General features: G+C 51.9%; 1 protein-coding gene across 1 annotated transcript in view; it reads left to right on the top strand.

Moving 5' to 3' along the window:
* The window catches only part of RIN3 (Ras and Rab interactor 3), a 120161-nt gene extending 113388 nt beyond the window's left edge, over positions 1-6773 (top strand). Inside the window, 2 exon segments of the mRNA XM_036257257.1 lie at positions 2767-2930; positions 5746-6773. Coding sequence (XP_036113150.1) covers positions 2767-2930; positions 5746-6063 — 482 coding nt within the window. The 3' untranslated portion in view covers positions 6064-6773.
* The last annotated feature ends 14294 nt before the right edge of the window (positions 6774-21067 follow it).

The raw sequence follows: 21067 nt of genomic DNA, 5'->3' as shown, positions 1-21067 counted from the left end.
TTCTCAGTTCACATTAGCAAACAGTTCTGTGTCCAGCCAGAAGCCCGCACCTGGACTCTGGAGTCTGTGCTCTTTGGGACCTTCACGGTCTCCCCGCTGGTTCCACTGCTGTCGTTTGGCAAAGGACGGTGATGGGCTCCCACTTTCTTTGCAGCAGCATATCTGTGTGATGCAAGAGATCGGGGGAGATCAGAAACAGAGCCTACGCTTAGGCTGATGGCACCTCAGCCCCCTTCTAGCCTCTCCTTGCTGCTCCCACCACTGTGCAACTATGGGACAGATGGGAGAGCCGGGCAGCTGCAGGGCACCTGGCTGGGGCCAGCTCAATCCAGACCTCTCCCGGAAGCACTCCATGGGCTCATTCACCCGCACCCACTCTCCACGCTGGCTGACAGCTGGCCATGCTGGGCTAAATCTTAACAGGGACAGTGAGTTTTTCCCATCAACAGTCAACACACTTTCCCCAAAGAGGACATCCAGCTCCAAACCTCAGTGTGAGAGGAGTGTCTGCCACCTAGTGGTCCTTGGTGGCACTGCATGGCCCAAGTCTGGGAAGTGGCTGAGAGGGCCACTGGCTGTGAAAAAGCAGGAGAGGAGCATGAACAGGGGGCTGCAGGGCTGGAGCTCCTCCCCCTTTTCCTGTGAGGGTGAGAATCCCCAGAGCACTTCCCTTAGGTCACCTAACCCGTGTTACTCATGACTAAGCACCGCGCTTTGACGTGTATCCCTCTCCTTTACTTTTCACGTGGATATTCTGGGATTTGCGGCTGAGGAAACAGGCGTATGGAGGAAACGAGCCCAGCTGAGATCACAGGGCTGAAGGGCGGACACCTAGACCCCGCTCTGACTCCGAAACTGCCTGTTCTCCATCGGCCCACCGCACTCAGATCCTAGCCAGGGGGACATGATCACAGATGGCAGATGGGACCACCGGGACATGCCCGATAGAGGACAGGGATTCTCGGGCAGCGGGGGCTGGAGGCACCAAGAAAGGCTTCCTGGCACACGCTGAGAAATGAGACACACGAGTGGTACTGGCCCTGCTCTGATAAGGGACACCAAGCCCAGTTCTGTGCTGGCCTTGACACACTTATTTCAAAACAGAGAGTCTCTTTCCTACACTACTATGAAAGGGTGAGTGACCCTGTGGCCATAAACCCCTTTATCATAACCCCACCAACCCCAGCCAGGGCGTTACCTTTTTCCGTGTTGCTGTAGAATGTGTAGGTACACGTAGGCAGCTTCATCCAACGTAAGTTAGGAATGCTTTAAGCTGCAAATCACTCACGATGCACCGGATGGTTTTAATCAGAGTGGAGGGCTGTTTTGTCGCTTGCGCTAAGAAGTCACGGGGTACGCAGTTGATGACGATGGCAGCTTTTAGCCCTGCCATCAGGGAATCATGGAGCCACCTCTTCCTCTTGTTCTTTAGGATATGAGCCTTTTCTTTGTGCCTGTCACCTCTGGTCACAAAACAGCTGCTGTGCCTCTGGGCTTACTTCTGTGTTCCAGGCAGAAGGGAGGGAATGGGCAAAACCCAGAGGGACATATCAACTGAATCTGCCCTTTTTCTTTCTTTTTTCCCTTGATAAATGAATAGAAGCCACAATCTATTTAATTTAGTTGGATATATTAGGGTGACACTAGTTAATAAAAGTATATAGGTTGCAGGTGTACAGTCCTGTAACACATCACCTTCGTATTGTGCTGTGTGTTCACCAGCCCAGAGTCTGCCCCTGTCAAAAGTTTTCCTGGAAGCCCCACCCAGGGACTTCCACTTACATCTAAATAGCCAGAACAGGGTCTCCTGCCCCCTACCCCGAGCTGCAAGGGAGTCTGGGCGGTAAGCATGTTCAATTCATTGCTACTTCCCCCCCAAAAAAGTATAATTCAGTTAATTAGGAAGAAAGAGAAGATGGGATTTGGGTAGGTCACGAGAAGAATAAGCCTCATGTCAAAAACCTTTGTCCTGGTACCTAAAGTGCTGGGGGAGAGGCCTGGTGAATGCGAGTGAGCCCCATGAAAGCCAGCCCCCCTAAAGTGAGGGGCTCAATGAGGCCAGTGCCCTCAAACATTTTAACCAAAGTCGTAACAAACTAAGGAGAATGAACTTGTCGGCATCTGTGCAAACCACTCTTTCATCTTAAAACTTCATGTAAATTTTGCAATCTGAAGTATGTCAAAGCTTACATTACTTTAGGAAATATTCGATAGAACAGATGTGAATTCATTTCAGAAGGTAAAAAGATAAATGAATGGTTCCAATTTTTTACTTACTTTAAATCTTTAAAATCTTATAACTGTAGTTAAAATTTTCTCTGCACCGTTTAAAATTATTTTTTTAGAATAAGATATATAATCACTATATATGCCTGTGTGTACAGTGAGAAGTCTGCCGCCCCTCCTCCACCATGTCTCTTAGCCACCCCTTTCCCACCCTAAAGACATCCGTGGTGATCAGTTTTTTCTGTATCCTTTAAAATGTAAAACAGCATTTTAAAAATAAGAATTCTATCTCAGAGGCGAGCCAGTGAGCAGGGCCTGACAGCTCGGGCTGGACTTCAGGAAACTCGGGAGGCTGTGGGGTGTGGGGTGGGCAAGCGGCTGAAGCTCCACCTGATGGTCCTGCAGCAGCGGTGGGCGGGGCTTGGAACGGTGGGCGGGGCTTGGAACGGTGGGCCGGGCTGGCCGAGCTGGAACAGGCTCCTTTCCTTTGTGGGTGGGCCGAGGCGGGCCTAGTAAGCCTGCACACCCTTGTCCCCTCAGGTTCCTACTACCTGACCACCACCTACGGGGCCCTGGAGCACATCAAGAACTACGACAAGATCACCGTGACCCGGCAGCTGAGCGTGGAGGTGCAGGACTCCATCCACCGCTGGGAGCGCCGGCGCACGCTCAACAAGGCCCGGGCCTCTCGCTCCTCCGTGCAGGTGACTCCTGGGACAGAGGATAGGAGACCATGCCCCAGACATCATCCCCACTGCCTGTGAGCTCAGGAGCGTGACACCGACTGGCTGTTCCGGTCGGCAGGCTCCTGCCTGCCAGTGTGCCAGCTCTGTGCCCGCTTCCAGGGGAAGGGGGCCTAGGGAAGTATCACCAGGCATCGGTGTTCTAGTTGCGCAGACAAGACCAGGATGGGAGGAACGAGATGTTTATCCAACATTCCTTAGCGCTACGATGTCCTGGCACCCTGCTAGGGCTGGAGATGTGGACATAAGTCCTGCCAGTCCCTCTTTTAGGGAGCCCACGAGCTGATCCACAGCCTTGCCCGTAGGTCCCTGGACAAAAGCAGCGGCCGCCAAGGTCCGCCTGCCCCCTCCAATCCAGCTTCCCAGCTCTCTCTATGCAAACCCAGTAGTCAAGCTATTGGTGGCCAGACTCCTGGTTCCTCCTCTACCCCATCAGCAAATCATGCTGAGCTCAACTCCCTCTGCCCATGCTGCTCCCTCTCTCCTCTTCCCTGGCTGCCATGCCACTTGCCCATCTTCAGTTTCTTCCCTGCCCCCCACCTGCCCCCATCCCTACAGCACAGGTTAGGTGCCCTCCTCTGTGCCTCCTGCTGCTACTCTCCCCCACGAGAGCACATTTCACACCAAATTGTAACCATCTATGTATTAAGAAACTGTCCTGGGAAGGAGGGCCCATGGCTCACATGTCTCAGAGTCCCCAAGCCCAGGGTCGGGGACAGAGTGGGACTGGGGTGTGTGCAGAATGGAGGGAGTTAGAACAGTGAACCAAGCAGCAATCAGAGATGCAAATAGCCATGCAGACTACTCACTTCCCTGGCACCCAGAGCACACTGGACCTGAACCCCAACCCTGGCTTTCAAGATGGCCCATCTGTAGTAAGAAGAGCTAAGGCCTGGAAGGCAAAAGTCTCGTGGTCTGGACTCAGCGTGTACTAGCTGCTGTGTGACCCTGAGTAGTCCCTGCCCCTCTCTGGGGCTCAGTGTCCCTGACAGGTGGACTGTGAACCAGATGAGCTCTGCCAGTACATGTTCTAGGCTGTCAAGCCGACGTCCTCCCTCCTCTCATCAGTGGTGTCTTGATGATGCTTGGTAACTGGCTCTCTGGGTTGAAAAACAAAAGCTCTGATTTAGCTCCTGTTGATTTCCATGGTGTAAATATTCCCATCATGGCCGATTTCAAGCCACTAACTTGGTAGCACTGAACTTGGAATTGGGAAGAGATGTACACCATTGGCTTTCTCAAGCTGGTATGAGCCAGCATGAGTTGGCAAGAGCTAGCTCCAGCGCAGCACTGCTCCCCACCCCCTCCTGGGACACTTGTCCCTCCCCCAACTCTTGGATATGGGCACTCTTTGTTCAAGCCTGACCCACGCATTCCTTAATTCTTGCTCCCACCCTGTGGGTTCCTAGTGCTAAGCTAGACAGAGCACCAGTGCCTCCCGCTGGGGAGGCGACGCTTAGGAGAGAGACCTGGGGTCAGGGATGAGGAGCCCCTCAGCACTGTTTCTGGGGTCGAGGGAGGTCAGCACCCTCCGCCCCCTCCCAGTGCCTCCTCTGCACCCCATACCCTAAATCCCTTCCTTCCCTGGGAGTGAAAGCCCAGAGCCTGACAACCATCAACAAGTATAAAGGGCCCTTGAGAGGCCTAGTAGGGGGCAAGAAGTCACTAAAACCCAAGGCAGTGAGCTGGGCTCCCCCTGCTGGAAGAAAGGGGAGATCCCAGTGAAGCTCTCCACCCGGAGCCTGGAGCCTTGCATGCACTTGCCTCTCTGTAGCCATAATTATCATACACATCCTGAGAAGGCTGTGCTGTTACCATCCTTCCACCAGGGGGCAGCCCCGCGCATACCCCGTCCTACCTGCCCTCTGGGCACTTGGGGATAGAGGACTGTCCCCGGCTCAGAGCTAGTTTTCTGTGCTTCCTCACAGCCCTGGTGTGAAGGGCTGGTGTCATCCCGGTTTACAGGTGAGGAAATGGAGGCTCAGAGCGGTCAAGGTCACACAGTGAGTGGCAGCCGATTCAAAGCCAGTCAGGGACTAGAAGGCCCATCTTTCCACCATATGGCCCTCCCAGGCTGTAGAGGAAGGTGTAAGTGCCATTGGCGTGTGTGTGTGTACGCACGCGTGCGCGCTCTCATTCCCTCCCGTGCCCCCTGTCCACCTGGCCAAAATCCTCCACCTTCCAGGCCCAGCTCCCTCCCTCTTCCACCAAGCCTGTTCCTTCTCTCCAGTTCCTCCCACCCCAGCCTCCCCCCTCTCCAGCTTGTTGCCACCTCCAGGTTCTTCCAGCCCTAAGGGCTGAACTGTTCCTCCTGCCTTAGCAGTCCCAGCTGAAACCTGGGATGCGGGGGCTGGGAGCTGCCTCCAGTGTTATTCCTGCTGCTGTCCCTGCCCTGCGTTGTCCCTGGGGTGCAGTAGGACTGCAGAGATGATGAGCAAGTGACAGATGAATCAATGATGGCGAGCCCGTGCACTGGCCAGGACTCAAAGTCACTGACCCAGAATGGTCGGCCCCATTGAGAGTTGAGGCTCGGAGAAGGGAGGGCCTTGCCTTAGGTCACACAGCAGGGTCAGCCACTGGCACCCTGACTTCAGCTTCACGACGCTCCTACCTACAATCCCTTTTCTCTACAGAGAGGAGTCTGGGGCCCAGAGAGGGAAAAGGTCTTGTCCAAGGCCACTCAGCTCCTCATCCGTGTCCCAGTGTTGGGGTGGGGGTGAGACAGGATGCCCGCTTGGCCCATAGTGACCCAAGCCCTCTCCATCTCACCCTGCAGGACTTCATCTGCGTGTCGTACCTAGAGCCGGAGCAGCAGTCGCGGACACTGGCGTCGCGGGCGGACACGCTGGCCTCGGCGCTGTGCGCACAGTGCGCAGAGAAGTTCGAGGTGCTGCAGCCGCAGGACTACCGGCTCTTCGTGCTGGTCGAGGGGCGCTGCTTCCAGCTGGCGGACGAGGCGCTGCCGCATCACATCAAGGGCTACCTGCTGCGGAGCGAGCCCAAGCGCGACTTCCACTTCGTGTACCGGCCGCTGGACTGCGGGGGCAGCGGGGACCCGCCCTGCCTCGTGGTGCGGGAGCCCAACTTCCTGTGAGCCAGGCTACCGCAGCCCCCTCCATGGCAGTGTTGACTGAGACTGGCTGGGCGGAGAAGCGGGCAGACTGGGGTCACACTTGCTCACCCCCATGCTCACACTCCGCGGAACCCCCTCATACATGCAGGAGCCCATCTGAGCACACACACTCCCCACGTGGATGCCCATATGTCACACATGCTTGCAACCCACTGAGCATGCCCAGGTTTGTGAAAATGACAGGAAGCAGTGGTCACAGCACTGGGCGGCCAAGTTACTTGTTAGACAGAAAAGGACAGGCTCGGAGAGAAGGGACTCTCCAGCCAGATGCAGCAAACAGAGCTCCAGACTGGGCCCTGGGCCACATAGCCTCTGCCTCCCCCTGCCATCTGCCCAACCCGAAGTATTTCTCCTGCACCCCAGGATGGCGCTGGGATGTGTTGGATGCATCCAAGATCTCAGGAGTTTCACTCAGGGTGTGTGTTGAAGAGACACACACACCCCCATCTCTGCATCAGAGCCTGCCCTCAGCTACCTGCACCCACAGTCTCTCCTGCAGCTCCTGAACGCCTCCAGAAGCAGCCAGACATGCACGGGGACATCAGTGAGGCCAGCTCCACAGCTCCATGGATGAGGCCAGCCGTGGCTACACAGGATCAGTGACAGGGCCCTTCCCCCAGTGGGCACCAGGGCAATCGTGGCAAGAGGCACTGTGTGGGGAGAGTTTAATAAAAGCCCTTTTGAAAATTGTATCTCCTTTTCTCAAGGGGCTGGAGCTCTGCTCAGCCAGGCAGGCAGCCCATTAACAGCCTAACCCCCTTCCCAGGTGGGGTTCAGAAGACCCCCCTCCTTTCCACTGATGGCCCTGTCTTTTGAGAATTTACAGTGTACCCTCAGCCCTCAGGGCCCTGGCCTCTGTGTACCCCTCAGCCCAGTATGTCCTGCCTCTTCTTTATCCTTGGTTCCTCCCATCATTCCCACCTCTGGATTGTTTTCCAAACAGTCTCTCACCTTCGTGCCTCTGCTACCTATCCCAGAAATATCATTCCCTAAAGTCTTTGCCTAGTGAAACTCTTATTCACCCTTCAAAGCCCATCTCCTCCAGGAAGGCTTCTCTGATTTTTTGTACTGGCCAGATAGACCTTACATCCTACATCCCCCTGGGCTCGTCTCTCTCACAAGAGACATCCCATCAGATCGCAGCTGCCTGTTGCTCCTGCTTTCTCCACCAGGTTTGAACCATTCATGTCTGCGTCCTCCGCATTGATTAACAGTGTGTATTTGTGGAGTGCCTGCTAACTGTCAGCACTCTTCTAGGCCCTGGGAAACAGCAGAGAGCAAAACCAAGCCCGTGCAGATAGCAACGAGCAGGGCGCACAGGAGCGCAGCTGGACCCACCTGAATTAAACTCCTGGGCATAGCCAGTCGACAGACACCTGTAGTGAAATGCGAGGCTCACTCCAAAGCAGCCATCCCTGGAGGACTTTCCAGGCTGGGGGTCGGTGTAGCAGGCATGAGAAAACACCCCCCGAAGCTGAGAGCAGCCAGCCAGGATCCCAGGTTGCCCCCCTCCCCCGTGCAGGCCCTGTCCCCACCTGAGCTTCAGTGTCCCTGCACCCCTGAGCTGAGCTGTTAGAAGCCTTGTGCCCCCAGCTGTAAGGCACTGCCCACTGCCTCCAACAAGGCCTGAGACTGGTGGAGAAGGTCACCCCAGCAGCCTCTGGGCCCAGGTGGGGCCGTAGCTTGGGGTGGACAGAATTCAGAGGGTGGGTTGCGTACCAGCCCAGCCCTGGGGGATTATGTTAAGCTCCCAGGAAGGGAGCAGAGCCAGCCAGTGAGCTAGACTGAGGGGGCCACTGTCAGGTGTGTGTGTGTGTGTACATACATGTGTATGCAAGGGTATATACCAGGCCCACCATCCTGAGGTCAATGCTGGGGTGCACCCATCATCAGGAGAGGCCAGAGAAGAGGAGCCCCTGTCATCTGGATTCTCTGTCCCAAGGTAGGTGTGACGGGGTGGGGTGGGGCCTGATCCCGGGCCAGGAGACAGGACCGGCACAGGTGCGGAGCCCCTGGGGCTACTAGCAGTTCCTCCGCATTCTTGAACCTGGGCTGCACAGCGGCCCCCGAGGGAGGTATTTCTGGATGTCATTTCTGAGGACATGTCGGCTCAGAGAAAGGGAGTGTGGCAGTCTGCTCAGGCTCCATGACGAAGCGCCACAGATGGGGGCGTCCACGCAGAATGGACGGTCTCCGTTCTGGAGGCTGGAAGTCTGCCATCAAGCTGTCGGCAGTCGCGCCTCCTTGTCTCACAGATGGCGGCCTTCTCGTGTCACGTGGCCTTTCTGTGCACGGGCCCTGGTGGCTTCTCCTCTTCGAACAGGGACACCAGTCCTACTGGGTTAGGGCCCCACCCACATGACCTCATTTAACCTGAGTTAACTCTTTTTTTTTTTAAATGTGTTTTTATTGTTTTTTAGAGAGAGAGGAAGGGAGAAAGAAACAGCGATGTGAGAGAGAAACATGGACAGGCTGCCTCCTGCACACCCCCAGCCAGGGATCGAGCCTGCAGCCTGGGCATGTGCCCTGACCGGGAATCGAACCGGGACCTCTCAGTCCACGGGACTGACCCACACTGGCTGGACCTGAGTTAATTCTTTAAAGTCCCGTCTCCAAATACAGCCACATCCTAAGGTACTGCTGGTTGGGCTTCAGCATGTGAACTTAAAGAGACACAATTCAGCTCATCACAGGGGTGGCTGCCCAGCCCAAGATCAAGCAGCCAATAAAAAGACCAAGTGAGCAATGGGGGGGAAACATCTGTAACAAAAATAAATTCATTTTTTTTAAAAAGAAGCCCAAGTGAGGCTTGAACTCAGGGCTGACTGACCTCTAACTCTAGGTTTCTCTTCCCTGCCCTGTGCAGCATCCCAACATCAGACAATCCTGTCGCAAGACCCAGCTCGGGGGGAACTTTCCTGAGGCAACCAGCCCTGGTGAGTGTCACAGGCTGACCTGACCAAGGGGACCCAGCAGCAGCTGAACTAGCCTACCTTTTCCACAGGCCCGAGCAAGGGGTCAGGAGTCCAAAATCGTGTGTGTGCGTGCACATGCGTGTGTGTGTGTGTGTCCAAGCGTGATGGGACCACAGGCTGTGACAAAAAACAAGGACTTGTCTGTCTGTCCTCCCTGGCATTTGTCCCCTCTCCCCTTGGTGGGCTCTCTCCTTCCCTCTGCCTTTCCTGGCTCTGCAGCCTGGGGCTGAGACTGGCCCACAGTGCTGGGAGAAGCCACCCAGGGTTCTGCAGAGAGAGGGCCACGCCCTCACCCTGCTGCTCTTCCATCCCCAGGCCTAGCTGTGGCCCCTGCCTCTCTCTGACACCTGGGTGCAAAGTCCTGCTGGTCACAAAATGTCTTAAACTGGCCCTGAAGATGCCTGGCCCATGACAGCCTCATCTTAATGCGGTGTATCCAATTCTCCCTCGTTATGATCGAGTCCCTGCTGAAGGGACAGGGGACAGGCCAGCAGGTGAGGCAGGCAGGGAACAGAGACCCTGAGAGATAGGAGAGATGGGGGGGTCCTCTGTGTGCAGTGTAGATGCCCTCCCCCATTCACAGACAGCCTTCTGTCCCCACTTGGTGGGCCTGAGGCCATGTCTGGAAGGCCTGGCACACGTGTGCGGATGAGGTCACTGTGTGTGCTCTCCCTGGGCCAGAATCTGGCTTGGAGCCGCTCCTGCTCTGCAGGGTCATCTGAGGTTGTGGAAGTGGGGAGCATCTGTGGCAGGAACCAGGCCCTTCCTTCGCTGGAAGGTCACATGGAGCAGGGCTTTGGGGCTGTGGACTCACAGCAGCTCGTCTGTGTCCCCTCCCTGGCATTGGCCCCCTCTCCACTTGGAGGGCAAGGAGAGTTGCAGCAGACACGGAGCTCGCGCCACCTTGTGCCAGGAGTATAGTCTTTTGTCTCGGTCCCAGGAGTCTCACATCTTCTGCCAGCACCTAGGAAACTGTGGCAGGTGACCTGGTTGGCTTGCAAGCAGGGGAATCTTAGACTCTCAACAGAGCTTGACAAGGAAGGTGGAAGAAAGTGAAAAATCACAGAAAAATGAAATCGAAATGTGCTCTATGTAGGGTAACTGATCATTTCAAGGGGGCTTGAACAGAAACCTGAGCCAGAACTGCTGGGAGATGAGGCTGAAGGGTGGGCCAGGGCCTGAGTGGTCCTGGTTGGCAGCACAAGGAGTCGAAGTTCCCCACCCACGTAGGACAGAATTGGAGGGGCCAGATGAGAGAGAGGGGAGACAGGGGTGAGAGGGGAGAGAGAGGAGAGAGGGAAGAGCTACAACTTGATCTGCGGTTGGTAGTCGCCTCTGCTGAGCCCGGAGGTGCATGGGAGAGGCCATGCTGAGAACCAGGGCCGGCTGCCACCAGTACCAGGCCTGGGGTCACTCAGCAAAAGGCACAGGGTACCCCAAGGCCTGCCACCACTTGCCAGCTGGCCTGGCTCAGCCACTGAAATGACCTGCTGTACACCAGTTAGGTGCAGTGGGTCTCAGGGAGTCAGCAGGGTGGAACGAGGTCACCAGGTCAGTGAAGACTCAGATCTGGCGTTGTGGGAAAGGGTCCAACACAGGGACCGTGGCGGCTGTCCCTCCAGACCTTGCCCCAAAGCCTCACCACTTAGTTTCTCCCTGTACCTCTCTGGCAACCCCCAAACCGCTGTCCCTCCCGGAGCCCAGGGTGAGTGCCTGTGAGCAAGTGAGTTTTTGTGCTGGGCCCTTTAAGAGGACGCCCAGGTTTCCTGTGGCCTTCTGTGGAGCCCCATGTGGGGCTGGGACCCCTCTCTCCTTAGGCGGGACCTCTGCAGCTGAGACATCCCCCGATTCTCCACCACCACACATGGGTATGGGGCCTGCCCACCTCACGTCTCGCCTCCTACCAGTCTCACGTGCCTTCTTCCGTCTCCTTAGTTGTAGGACTTCTGCGCAGCTACACTTCAGCTGGTCCCCCAGGTTGGTTGTTGATGTGGTGCTGGGAGGAGGCGGGCACAGCATTCACCTGCTCTGCCATCTTGACCAGATCTTGCAAACTAGTAATTGAAGGGAAATTTCTTATTTTGAAAAAGAACCTCTTAAAAAAAACAACAACCCCAAGCTACCATTCTACTTAACAGCACAAGTCTAAATGCTGTCCCCGTGAGATCAGGAACAAGGTAAGCTTGTCTATTCTTTTGACTCCTAGTCCACGTCCTTCCAGATGCCAATGCAGTGACACAAAAAAAGAAAGTAATGGTGTCCAGGTGGAAAAGGAAGAACTAAAACTAGTCCTGCTCACAGATGACATCATCGTCTGCACAGAAAGTCCCCCACAAAGCTCATAGAATCAGAAAGTGAGTTTAGAAAGGTTATGAAATACGAGGCTAATAACAAAACAAACATTATATTTCTATACATTAGCCATGAACAATTAAAAACTGAAACGTCAGTCTGGCTGGTGTGGCTCAGTGGTTGAGCATTGACCCAAGCACCAAGAGGTCACCGGTTTGATTCCCGGTCAGGACACATGCCCAGGTTGTGGGCCCAATCCCCAGTGGGGGACATGCAGGAGGCAGCCAATCGATGTTCTCTCTCATCTATGTTTCTATCTCTCTCTCCTTACTTCCTCTCTCTCTCAAATCAATAAAGGGAAAAAATTTTTTTAAAAAACTGAAACTTTAAACAGCATTTAGCCCTGGCCAGTTTGGCTCAGTGGTAGAGCACTAGCCTGTGGACCAATGAGTCTCGGGTTCAATTCCGGCCAAGGGCACATACCTCTGTTGTGGTTCGTCCCCAGCCCTGGTTGGGGGTCGTGTGGGAGGCAACACTCGATGTGTTCCTCTCATGTTGATGTTTTTCTCTCTCTCTCTTTCTCCCTCTATCTCCCTCCCACTCTATCTGAAGATGAATAGAAAAATATCCTCAGGTGAGGATTAAAAAATAAATAGATAGCATTTACAATAACTCCCTGCAAAAGATGAACTAGTTAAATAGTTCAGTCAAAAGTTGGTTGAGAATTTGGTATTGATCTTTCTTATGCATTATTAATATTATATATTATTACATATGTATGTATCTACAGACACTATGTTTATCATGTTTTTAAACAATATGTTAATCAACAATAGAACCCAATTCAAAAATGGGTAGAGGACCTAATAGATACCTCTCCAAAAAAAATATACAAATGGCCAAGAGACATATGAAGAAATGCTCAACATCACTAATCATCAGAGAGATGCAAATTAAAACAACAATGAGGTATCACCTCACACCTACCTGTCAGAATGGCTGCCATCAATAAATCATCAAACCACAAGTGCTGGCAAGGATGTGGAGAAAAGGGGACTCTAGTACACTGCTGGTGGGAATGCAGACTGGTGCAGCCACTATGGAAAACAATATGGTGTTACCTCAAAAAGTTAAAAATTGAACTGCCATTTGACCTAGTGATCCCACTTCTAGGAATATACCCTAAGAAGCCTGAAACACCAATCAGAAAGAATATATGTATCCCTTTATTCATAGCAGCATTATTTACAATAGCTAAGATCTGGAAACAATCCAAGTGTCCATCAGTAGATGAGTGGATAAAAAAGCTGTGGTACATGTACACAATGGAGTACTATGCAGCTGTAAGAAAGAAAGATCCCTTATCCTTTGAGATGGCATGGAGGGACCTCGAGAGTATTATGCTAAGCGAAACAAGCCAATCAGAGAAAGACAAATACCACATGATCTCACTTATTTGTGGAATGTAATGAACAAAATTAACCCAGAGACATAGAGGTGGGGTACAGACTGAAAAGCCTCAGAGGAGGGGAGGTTGGGGAGGGAGAGATAAACCACAGAACTTACATGCATGTTTGCATGACCAATGAACATAGACAACAAAGCTGGGGATGGGGCAGGGGAGGAGGGGAGGAGGGTGTCAATGGGGGAACAATGCAAAACATCTGTAACAAAAACAAATTAATAAATAAAAAGTAAATTAATTAAAAAATAAATAAAATAAACAATATGTTAATGTCCTATGTATATGTCATTTTGTAATAATATAAATGTTATAAAATATTATTTAAATATTTAGCCATATTGACTTCCACTGTATAATATCCCATTGCATGGATATGCCACAATTTATTTACCCATTCCTCCATTCAAGGAATTTAGGTGATTTCCATTTTTCCAAACAATGCCATAAACCAGTATCATATATGTTGCTTTGTCCACATGTGGGAAGTTTCTCCAGGGCAGTGGTCCTTAAATCTGTTATTACATTTAATAAAAATATTCTGAGAATGCACCCACCATGTATGAATATGGTATCCTTTATAAATTATATATGTATGTTACTGTACCAAATTAATATGTGCATCATAAGAAAAGAGAATGAGCTAAAAATACCAATATTTTACAAATATTTTTATTCATTATGGGTACAAAAATCATTAGCATAGATAATGTGATTGTGTGCTTCCTTCATTTCTAAAAATCCTCAAGTTGAGATTTGAAAAAAGAAAAGCTATGCAGAGGCCTGGATGTAAGCTGAGTTTAGTTCAACCCCGTCATACTGGTCAGATACTGTCAAGAGGAAGAGAGGGTGAGGCACGGTGGGCCTTCAGTGGACTCGAAAGCAACCATCGTTTAAAAAACTGTGACGGTTTAACCAGTGGTGCGGGAACAACTGGAAATCCACGTGCTCAAGACTGAAGGGACCTTCCCTACCCCACACTACACAAAACTTAACTCAGTGGATCATAGACCTCATGTAATGAAAATAATAAAATTAGTAGAATAACTGGAGTAAATGTTGGTGACCTTGGGTTAGGTAATGATTTCTTAGCTATGAAACAAAAAGCACAAACAACAGCGAACCACCTGACATCGAGCTGAATGGCAGTCCTACAACCACGGGATTAAAGCAGCAGCCACATCCAGACTGGTAGGAGGGCGGAGGGGACGGACCACACCCACGTGTGGCGGATAAAAATCAGGAGGACACCTCGGCTGGGAAGGTCCTCCCTGAGGACTGAGGCGTCCCCGTCCCACACCAGGCTCCCAGCTCAGGGTTCCAGTGCCAGGAAGAGAAACCCCATCACTTCTGGCTGGAAAACCAGCGGGAACTGAGGCTCAAGGAGGCTGAGGTGGCTGGAGCCCCAGGCAGCTCCTCTTAAAGGGCCCGCACACGGACTTATCAGACTTGCACCCTCCAGGCTCCAGCGCTGAGGAGGCAGCTTTAAAGGCACCAGAGACATACAGGGAAGAACTGAGATGTTTGGCATTGGGGCGAGGGCTAGAGAGGCAGCTTTCTCCGGGACAGATGTGCTGGCAGAGGTCGTTGCTCCTTGGTGAGCCCTTACCCCACGAGGCCAGCAGATGGGGCCCCATATCTGGGACTCCAGCAACCTGGCTCACACTGTTTGACACGCCCGGGTGAGGATAAAAAACAAACAAGCAAAAACAACCTTATGCTGCCCTGGCTGGTTTGGCTCAGTGATTAGAGCGTCAGCTCTCGGAATGAAGGGTCTCGAGCTTGATTCCCGGTCAAGGGCACGTACCTGTGTTGCAAGTTTGATTCCTGGCCCTAGTTAGGGTCATGTGGGAGCCAACCAATCGATATGTCTCTCCCACATCTCTCTCTCACATCTCTCCCTCCCTCCCTCCCTCCCTCCCTCCCTCTCTCCCTCCCTCCTTTGCACTCTATCTAAAAATCAATGGAAAAATATCCTTGGGTGAGAATTAACAAAAATTTTTGCTTTAACACCTTATGCTAAGTGAAAGAAGCCAGACACAAAAGACCCCATAATGTATGACTCCATTTACACAGACTGGCAGGCAAATCCATAGACCGCGAGCAGGTGAGAGGTGCCAGGGACCGCGGGCAGGGGCGTGGAGCATCACTGCTAGTGGGTCCGCATTCCTCTTGGGAATGATGAGAACAGGTTGTGGTGGTGGTTGCACAACCCTGTGGACACACTAAAGGCAACGAATTGTACCCTATAAATGGGTGAATTTTGTGGTATGTGAATTTATCTCACAGAGCTATTTAAAAGATGAGAAGGAGCCCTGGCCGGATAGCACAGTTGTTAGAGTGTTGTCTGATAAGCCAAGGATGCCAGTTCGATCCCTGGTCAGGGCACATACAAGCATCAGCCAATGAATGCATCAATAAGTGGAACAACAAACCAATCTCTCTCTCTCTCCCTCCCTCATTCCTCTCTCTCTCTAAAATCAATACTTTTTTGTTTTTAATCTTAAATTCCTCTGATAGGGAGCATAGCCCAACTTCAGGTACACATACTGTGACCTACAGCAAGTCATCCATAGTCCGGTCACAAGATCAGCGGTTTTCTGTTTCAGATGTGTAGATGTTTGTGATGGGAGCTTGAATCACATGGGGCGGGGGGGGGGGGGGTCATACGAATGTCCCCAGGCCCATGCCAGTGGACATCAGTTGTTGCCCTCTGGCCTGTACGTACCACACTAGACACCGTTCCAAAGTCCAAGACTTCAAGTCTTTTTCTTTACACAATACATTGAAGCTTTTTATGCCAAGAATGATAACCCGTCTTATTCTTTCTTTTCACAGAAAAAGCTTCATGCTAAGCTTAGCAGAGATTCCAGCACAGTAAGAAAATTATTTTGAATCGTCCCACCTTGAATTCGGTAGTGCATATACCTGCGTAATCAGAAGGAAGTTCATAACTCATTCCATCATACCTGTTCCACTCAGACTTTCTTGATCTGAGTTCTCACAAACACTTAGGACATAGTCATGATTTAACTAGAGTAAAAGTAGGATCTGTTTTGTTTTTGTTTTTTTAATTCTCACCCAAGGATACTTTTTCATTTATCTTTAGACAGAGTGGGAGGGAGAGAGACAGAGAGAAACATCGATGTGGGAGAGACACATCAACTGGTTGCCTCCCGCACAAACCTGACCAGGGCCAAGAATGAACTACAACTGAGGTATGTGCCCTTGGCTGGAATTGAACCTGAGACTCATTGGTCCACAGGCCAACGCTCTAACCACTGATCCAAACTGGCCAGGACAGGATCTGTATTTTAAATGGGCTTAGAATTAATTCAGTTCATCACCAGTGCTTTAACTTTTCAGTGAGTTGGGTTCACCGTTAGAATAAAACTGAACAGACTGACTTACTCTGATTAAAAGTTCACGTTGACCAGTGTCTGACAGTTTAGGTCACAGTGATGGCAATGTTTTAAATAAATCTGACTTCCAATCTACTCTCTTATTTTACAGGAAAACACAAGTGAACAGATTTTCAAATCCCACCAAAACCATCCTATCACAAGTATAAAATACAACGTTGTATATTTATATTTCAAATGTGTACTTACCTAATGAATCATATGACATAACCCTAGGAGTCCAGACTCAATTAGCCTGCTGAGCAATTTTTATTTTAAAAGCAATCTCGATTTTCATTTATTTCACTTTTGCCTATTGGTTCAGGGTAATGGCTGCCCTGAACTTAAGACATTTGGAGATATTTCACCCAACAGAGTCAACATGGTCCTACCTACACCCCTGCCTTCAAAAAATACTGCTAGGACTTCATGGAAATCTGGGGTAGCCATATAGTTACAGTTTATGATTGTTCTAGAAGGCATTATGGCATATTCCTCCAAACAAGGTTTTCGAGATCACCAAGTCTTAGCTTTACTGACAGCACATTATTGTGTAGCTTCATGAGTGTGTATACACGTGCGCCTGTATTCACACACACACAGGTTTAGTCCCAAGTAGGAAACACTGTATTAACGACTGTTACCAGGGTCATGACAGTCAGGTGACTCAGTTTTCCGAAGCAACCAGACGTTATCGACGATTCATAACAGTGTTCATTTCCAGGCCTGTGTCATCTTTAAGGGTCAGTGGAGGTCTCCCTGTAGCTCCCAGAACACACTGATTAAGGCCTAGCAGTTAAAAGTTAGAAAAACAATATTGCTTTTATGTGTATAACACTAATGAAGTAAAATTTGCTGATCCGTGACTTACAACTTAATTTCTGAATGATTTTCTCCAAACTACAGTTATGTTTTTTGTATCCTCACAATATCTAGTACCTTCCATCTTGTCCAGTAAAGACTGTAAACGTGAGCTGACTGATTCCTTCCTGTGGTGACCTCACAGCCTAATAAAGGAGATGACTAGAGCACGGCGGCGAGTTTGCAGAGGGTTTTGGTGATGTGCCAGGGAAGGTCACGAGACCTAGCTCACAGCCAAGAGAGCAGCCTCCACGGGAGGGGGAGGGGGAGAAGTCCTGCCGGACGGCTTTGTTTGGAGACTCCTTGGTAGGAATAGACTCTGTCACCTGTAGACCTGTGTGTTTAACTAGGATGGCGACTTTGCAGGTACACGGAGAGGGGAAAACAAGAGATCCTTGTATGTTTGTGCAACGTGAGCATTTGGGGTGTCTTGCTATCCAAGTGATGATTCCTTTCACATTGAAACCAGCATGACTTTTTTTTTAATCCTCGCCGAGGACAATTTTGCATTTATCTTCAGATAGAGCAGGGGGGCGGGGGGCGGAGAGACACACACATTGACTGGTTGCCACCCACACGACCCCAGCCAGGGCGGAGACAGACCACAACTGAGGTACGTGCCCTTAGCGGGAACCGAACCCGGGCCTCTCTGGTCCATGGGCTGACTCTCTAACCACTGAGCCAAACTGGCCAGGGCTAAACCAGCATGACTTCTAATGTGCATTTTGGGGTGGATGGCTTAAACAGATGAATGGGCGAGTTGAGTTCTCCTGCTGCGGCTGAGATTGGGATTCTCCTGGCTTTGCTTCCTCGGGCTCCTTCGGACATGAAGTGGATGACTCCACGGGATGGCCGTTGACATCGTGGTGCTTACTGTGGCCGGAGCAGGCCAGGTCAGTGACAGGTGTGGGTGGAAAAGGAGGCTGGATGTACCTGTCCTGTGTGCTCATGGTCATCATTATCTCTACACATACATATGATATACATATATATCTACATAAACATGGTCACCTCAGCTACTGACTGCATGAAACTGCCGACTGGCCAGATGGGGCGGTTCCAAACGGTCTCGTGGCCAGCCATGGCACAAACCCAGGTGGCGATGCCAATGTTTAATGGACAGAATGGATGAACTCAATTTCATCCATTTAGTAATACTAAGGAAGGCCTATTGCCCCTGTTGTCAAGATGAGAAAACTGAAGAATAAACAGCTGAAGTACCTTGCCCAAGACCAGACGCTGAGCCAGGATTTGAACCCAAGCATGTCAGAGCAGAAAGACCTGTCTCGTAACCACCCAGGTTATACCGCCCCCCTTCACACAGTGAAATGCAAACGTGATGATGGAAGTGATGTAAAAGGGCCAAGGGCAAAGTGGGTGCCAGGGGGACCTTGAAGCCCAGCAGGGACACCCCAGGGCTGGCCTAGACGGGCAACAGGGCGGCATGTAGGGAGGAGAGGCTGCTCAGCCCTGCTGTCAGAGGATTAACAGAAAAGAGTAAACACACTTAGCGCCTTGGAAGGAGCCGGGGCCTCCTGTAAGGACTCTGTGGTGTTCTGCGCTCCCCCGTGGGGTGTTTCGTGCCCCCTTGCCTGGGAGTCCAGCGTGGGCGCCTCCGGGAGCGTGGTGATTAGCTGTGGAGTTTGCATGCAGAAGCCAGAATCTCATCTTAGGGGCAGCTGGCTCGGGGGCAGAGGTGGCCTGAGGGGGAAGGGCCGGAGGCAGCGCTGGACCGGAGGGGAGGCGGCGAAGCCAGGGCACCGGCGGGCAGGAAATGGACAGGCCGTTTTGCTTCGTTTTTAATTGCGGTAAAATATACATAACAAAATCGACCATTCGGCCATTTTTAAGTGCAAGCCCAGTAGCATTAAGAGCATTCCCATTGCCACCAGCACCCCCCTCCATTTCCAGAACTTTTCCATCTTACAAAACGGAAACTTCACTCTCACTGAACACTAACCCTCAAGCCCCTCCTCCAGAGAAACAAAACGCATTTCCCTCCCCTTGCCTCCATCCAGCGAGGTCGGAGGGCTGCAGGCTTTCTAGGGCCAGCCCTGCGTGCCAGGGGCTGTCTCCTACCTGATCCAAGGCCACACGGCACAGAGAGCCTGGCCTCCAGAGCTCCAGGGTGTTTCAGCAAGGACCGGTCCACCTCCATCCCCTGCCGTGCCTCAGCATTCTTATTAGATGTGAAATTGTGTAAGATATGAAATTATTCTAATGAGATTTGTCGGCTCCACTGATGTGTTTATTTATTTTTTATTTTTTTATCCTCACCCAAGGACATTTTTTCATTGTTTGTTCAGATAGAGTGGGGGGGGAGAGAGAGAGAGAGAGAGAGAGAAACATCGATGTGAAAGGGACACATCGAGTGGCTGCCTCCCGCACAACCCAACCAGAGCTGGGGACAAACTGCAACCAAGGTACATGCCCTTAGCGGGAACCGAACCCGGGTCTCTCTGGACTGCAGGCCGACGCTCTAACCGCTGAGCCAAACTGGCCAGGGCTCCACTGATGTGTTTAAAGATGCAAAGGGAACAGGAGTCAAATTGTCCAGGTCACTCTTCTGGTGACCCTGGAGCAAAGCCTTACCTTCCGAAGACCGAATGTGCTGGAGGCCAGGGTGAGGCCCCAAGAGCTTTCTACGTGTGTGGGAGTCAGAGGCTGGCCCCGTGGCAGGCCTTTGTGCCTGGGCACTGCCCTGTCCTAAGTGCCGAGTCAAGAAAATATTTCCCTTCGGTTCCCATTCATAGGGCGCCCCTGGAACATCTCCGTCCCCCATCGCCACAGGAAAGAGAGAGGAGGGAGGTCCAGACCATGTGTCAAAGAACCCTGGGTAACAGGTTTCCCCAGCTTTGCCCAGAGCCCTTTCGGAAACCTGACCTTTGGGCAGAGAGGACATTCTCTGCTGCCCCCTGCTGTTCAGCCCAGAGTGTAGTCTTCGGTGAGACCAGCCTTCAGTGAGACGACCGACTTCAGTCAGTCATGAGCCTTCACTGGGCCCTAGCTTTGGTGTGCAGACCTGGAAAGAATTCTTAGTACAGATGCACCTCGGAGGAGTTGCGGGTTCAGTTCCAGGCCACCACAATAAGTGAGTATCTCAGCAAAGGGACCCACAATCTTATTGCTGGTGGCGGGTCTTGCCTTTAACTTGTCGAATCCGCAACATCTGTGAAGCCTAGTAAAACGAGGTGCCTGTATGCCCCTCCCGCTACTCAGGTACAACCCATGTGTGCCCAGTAAGTATTACGACCGACAGCCGGCGTCCCAGGGGTGAGTGAGCCCGCGGTGGGACTGTGCCCTGCCACAGGGACTTCCCCTCGCCACAGGGAGGGACAGCAGGCTAGACGCCAGGAAGAGGCCTCAGCAGAGACCAGCCCTGAGAGCATCTTGCTGTTGGACTTCCAGGCCCCCAAACTGTGAGAACACTCATTTCGGTTGTGTTGTAGTGTTACGGCAGCCTGCGCGGACCAATGCTGCACCGACTGTCCCCATTTACAGGGCTGAGGGAGTCCCAGAGAGCCCTGGGCACACGGGGACGAGGTGTTCGCCTCGTGTGGGAGCTGACGTGTGCACAGTGTGTGGGCTTCCCACAGTGCAGGTGGTGCTAGTGCGCGGCAGCAAGTGTCGCCGCAGTCCTTCAGCAACTACTTGGCTGTGCTTTCACATACGGGGTGCAAAATAGATCAAGCCTGCCCTCATGGGGTTCACAAGCGTTTCCCGATTGCTCCGACCAGATCTCAGGGTGTCGCTGTGGTTACAATAGGGGCTGTGTCAGAACGGAGGACAAAGTTCGGACGGGGCTGGGCCCTGGAGAGGTGGCCCGTAGGCACTTCTCAGCTGTGCCTCCACAGAAGCCACCAACAAAGGCAGTCACCTCGGCTCCAGGTTTCTGAGAAATGGAGGCCCGAGAACCTGGATATCCCCGAGCCAGGTCAAAGCCACAGGCTGTCGTCAAATGGCTCTAGGAAAGC

Source organism: Molossus molossus, unplaced genomic scaffold (genome assembly GCF_014108415.1).
Source record: "Molossus molossus isolate mMolMol1 unplaced genomic scaffold, mMolMol1.p scaffold_m16_p_1, whole genome shotgun sequence".
Classification (NCBI taxonomy): domain Eukaryota; kingdom Metazoa; phylum Chordata; class Mammalia; order Chiroptera; family Molossidae; genus Molossus; species Molossus molossus.
The sequence above is the reverse complement of the archived record's forward strand: the minus strand, read 5'-3'. Positions and strand labels throughout refer to the sequence as shown.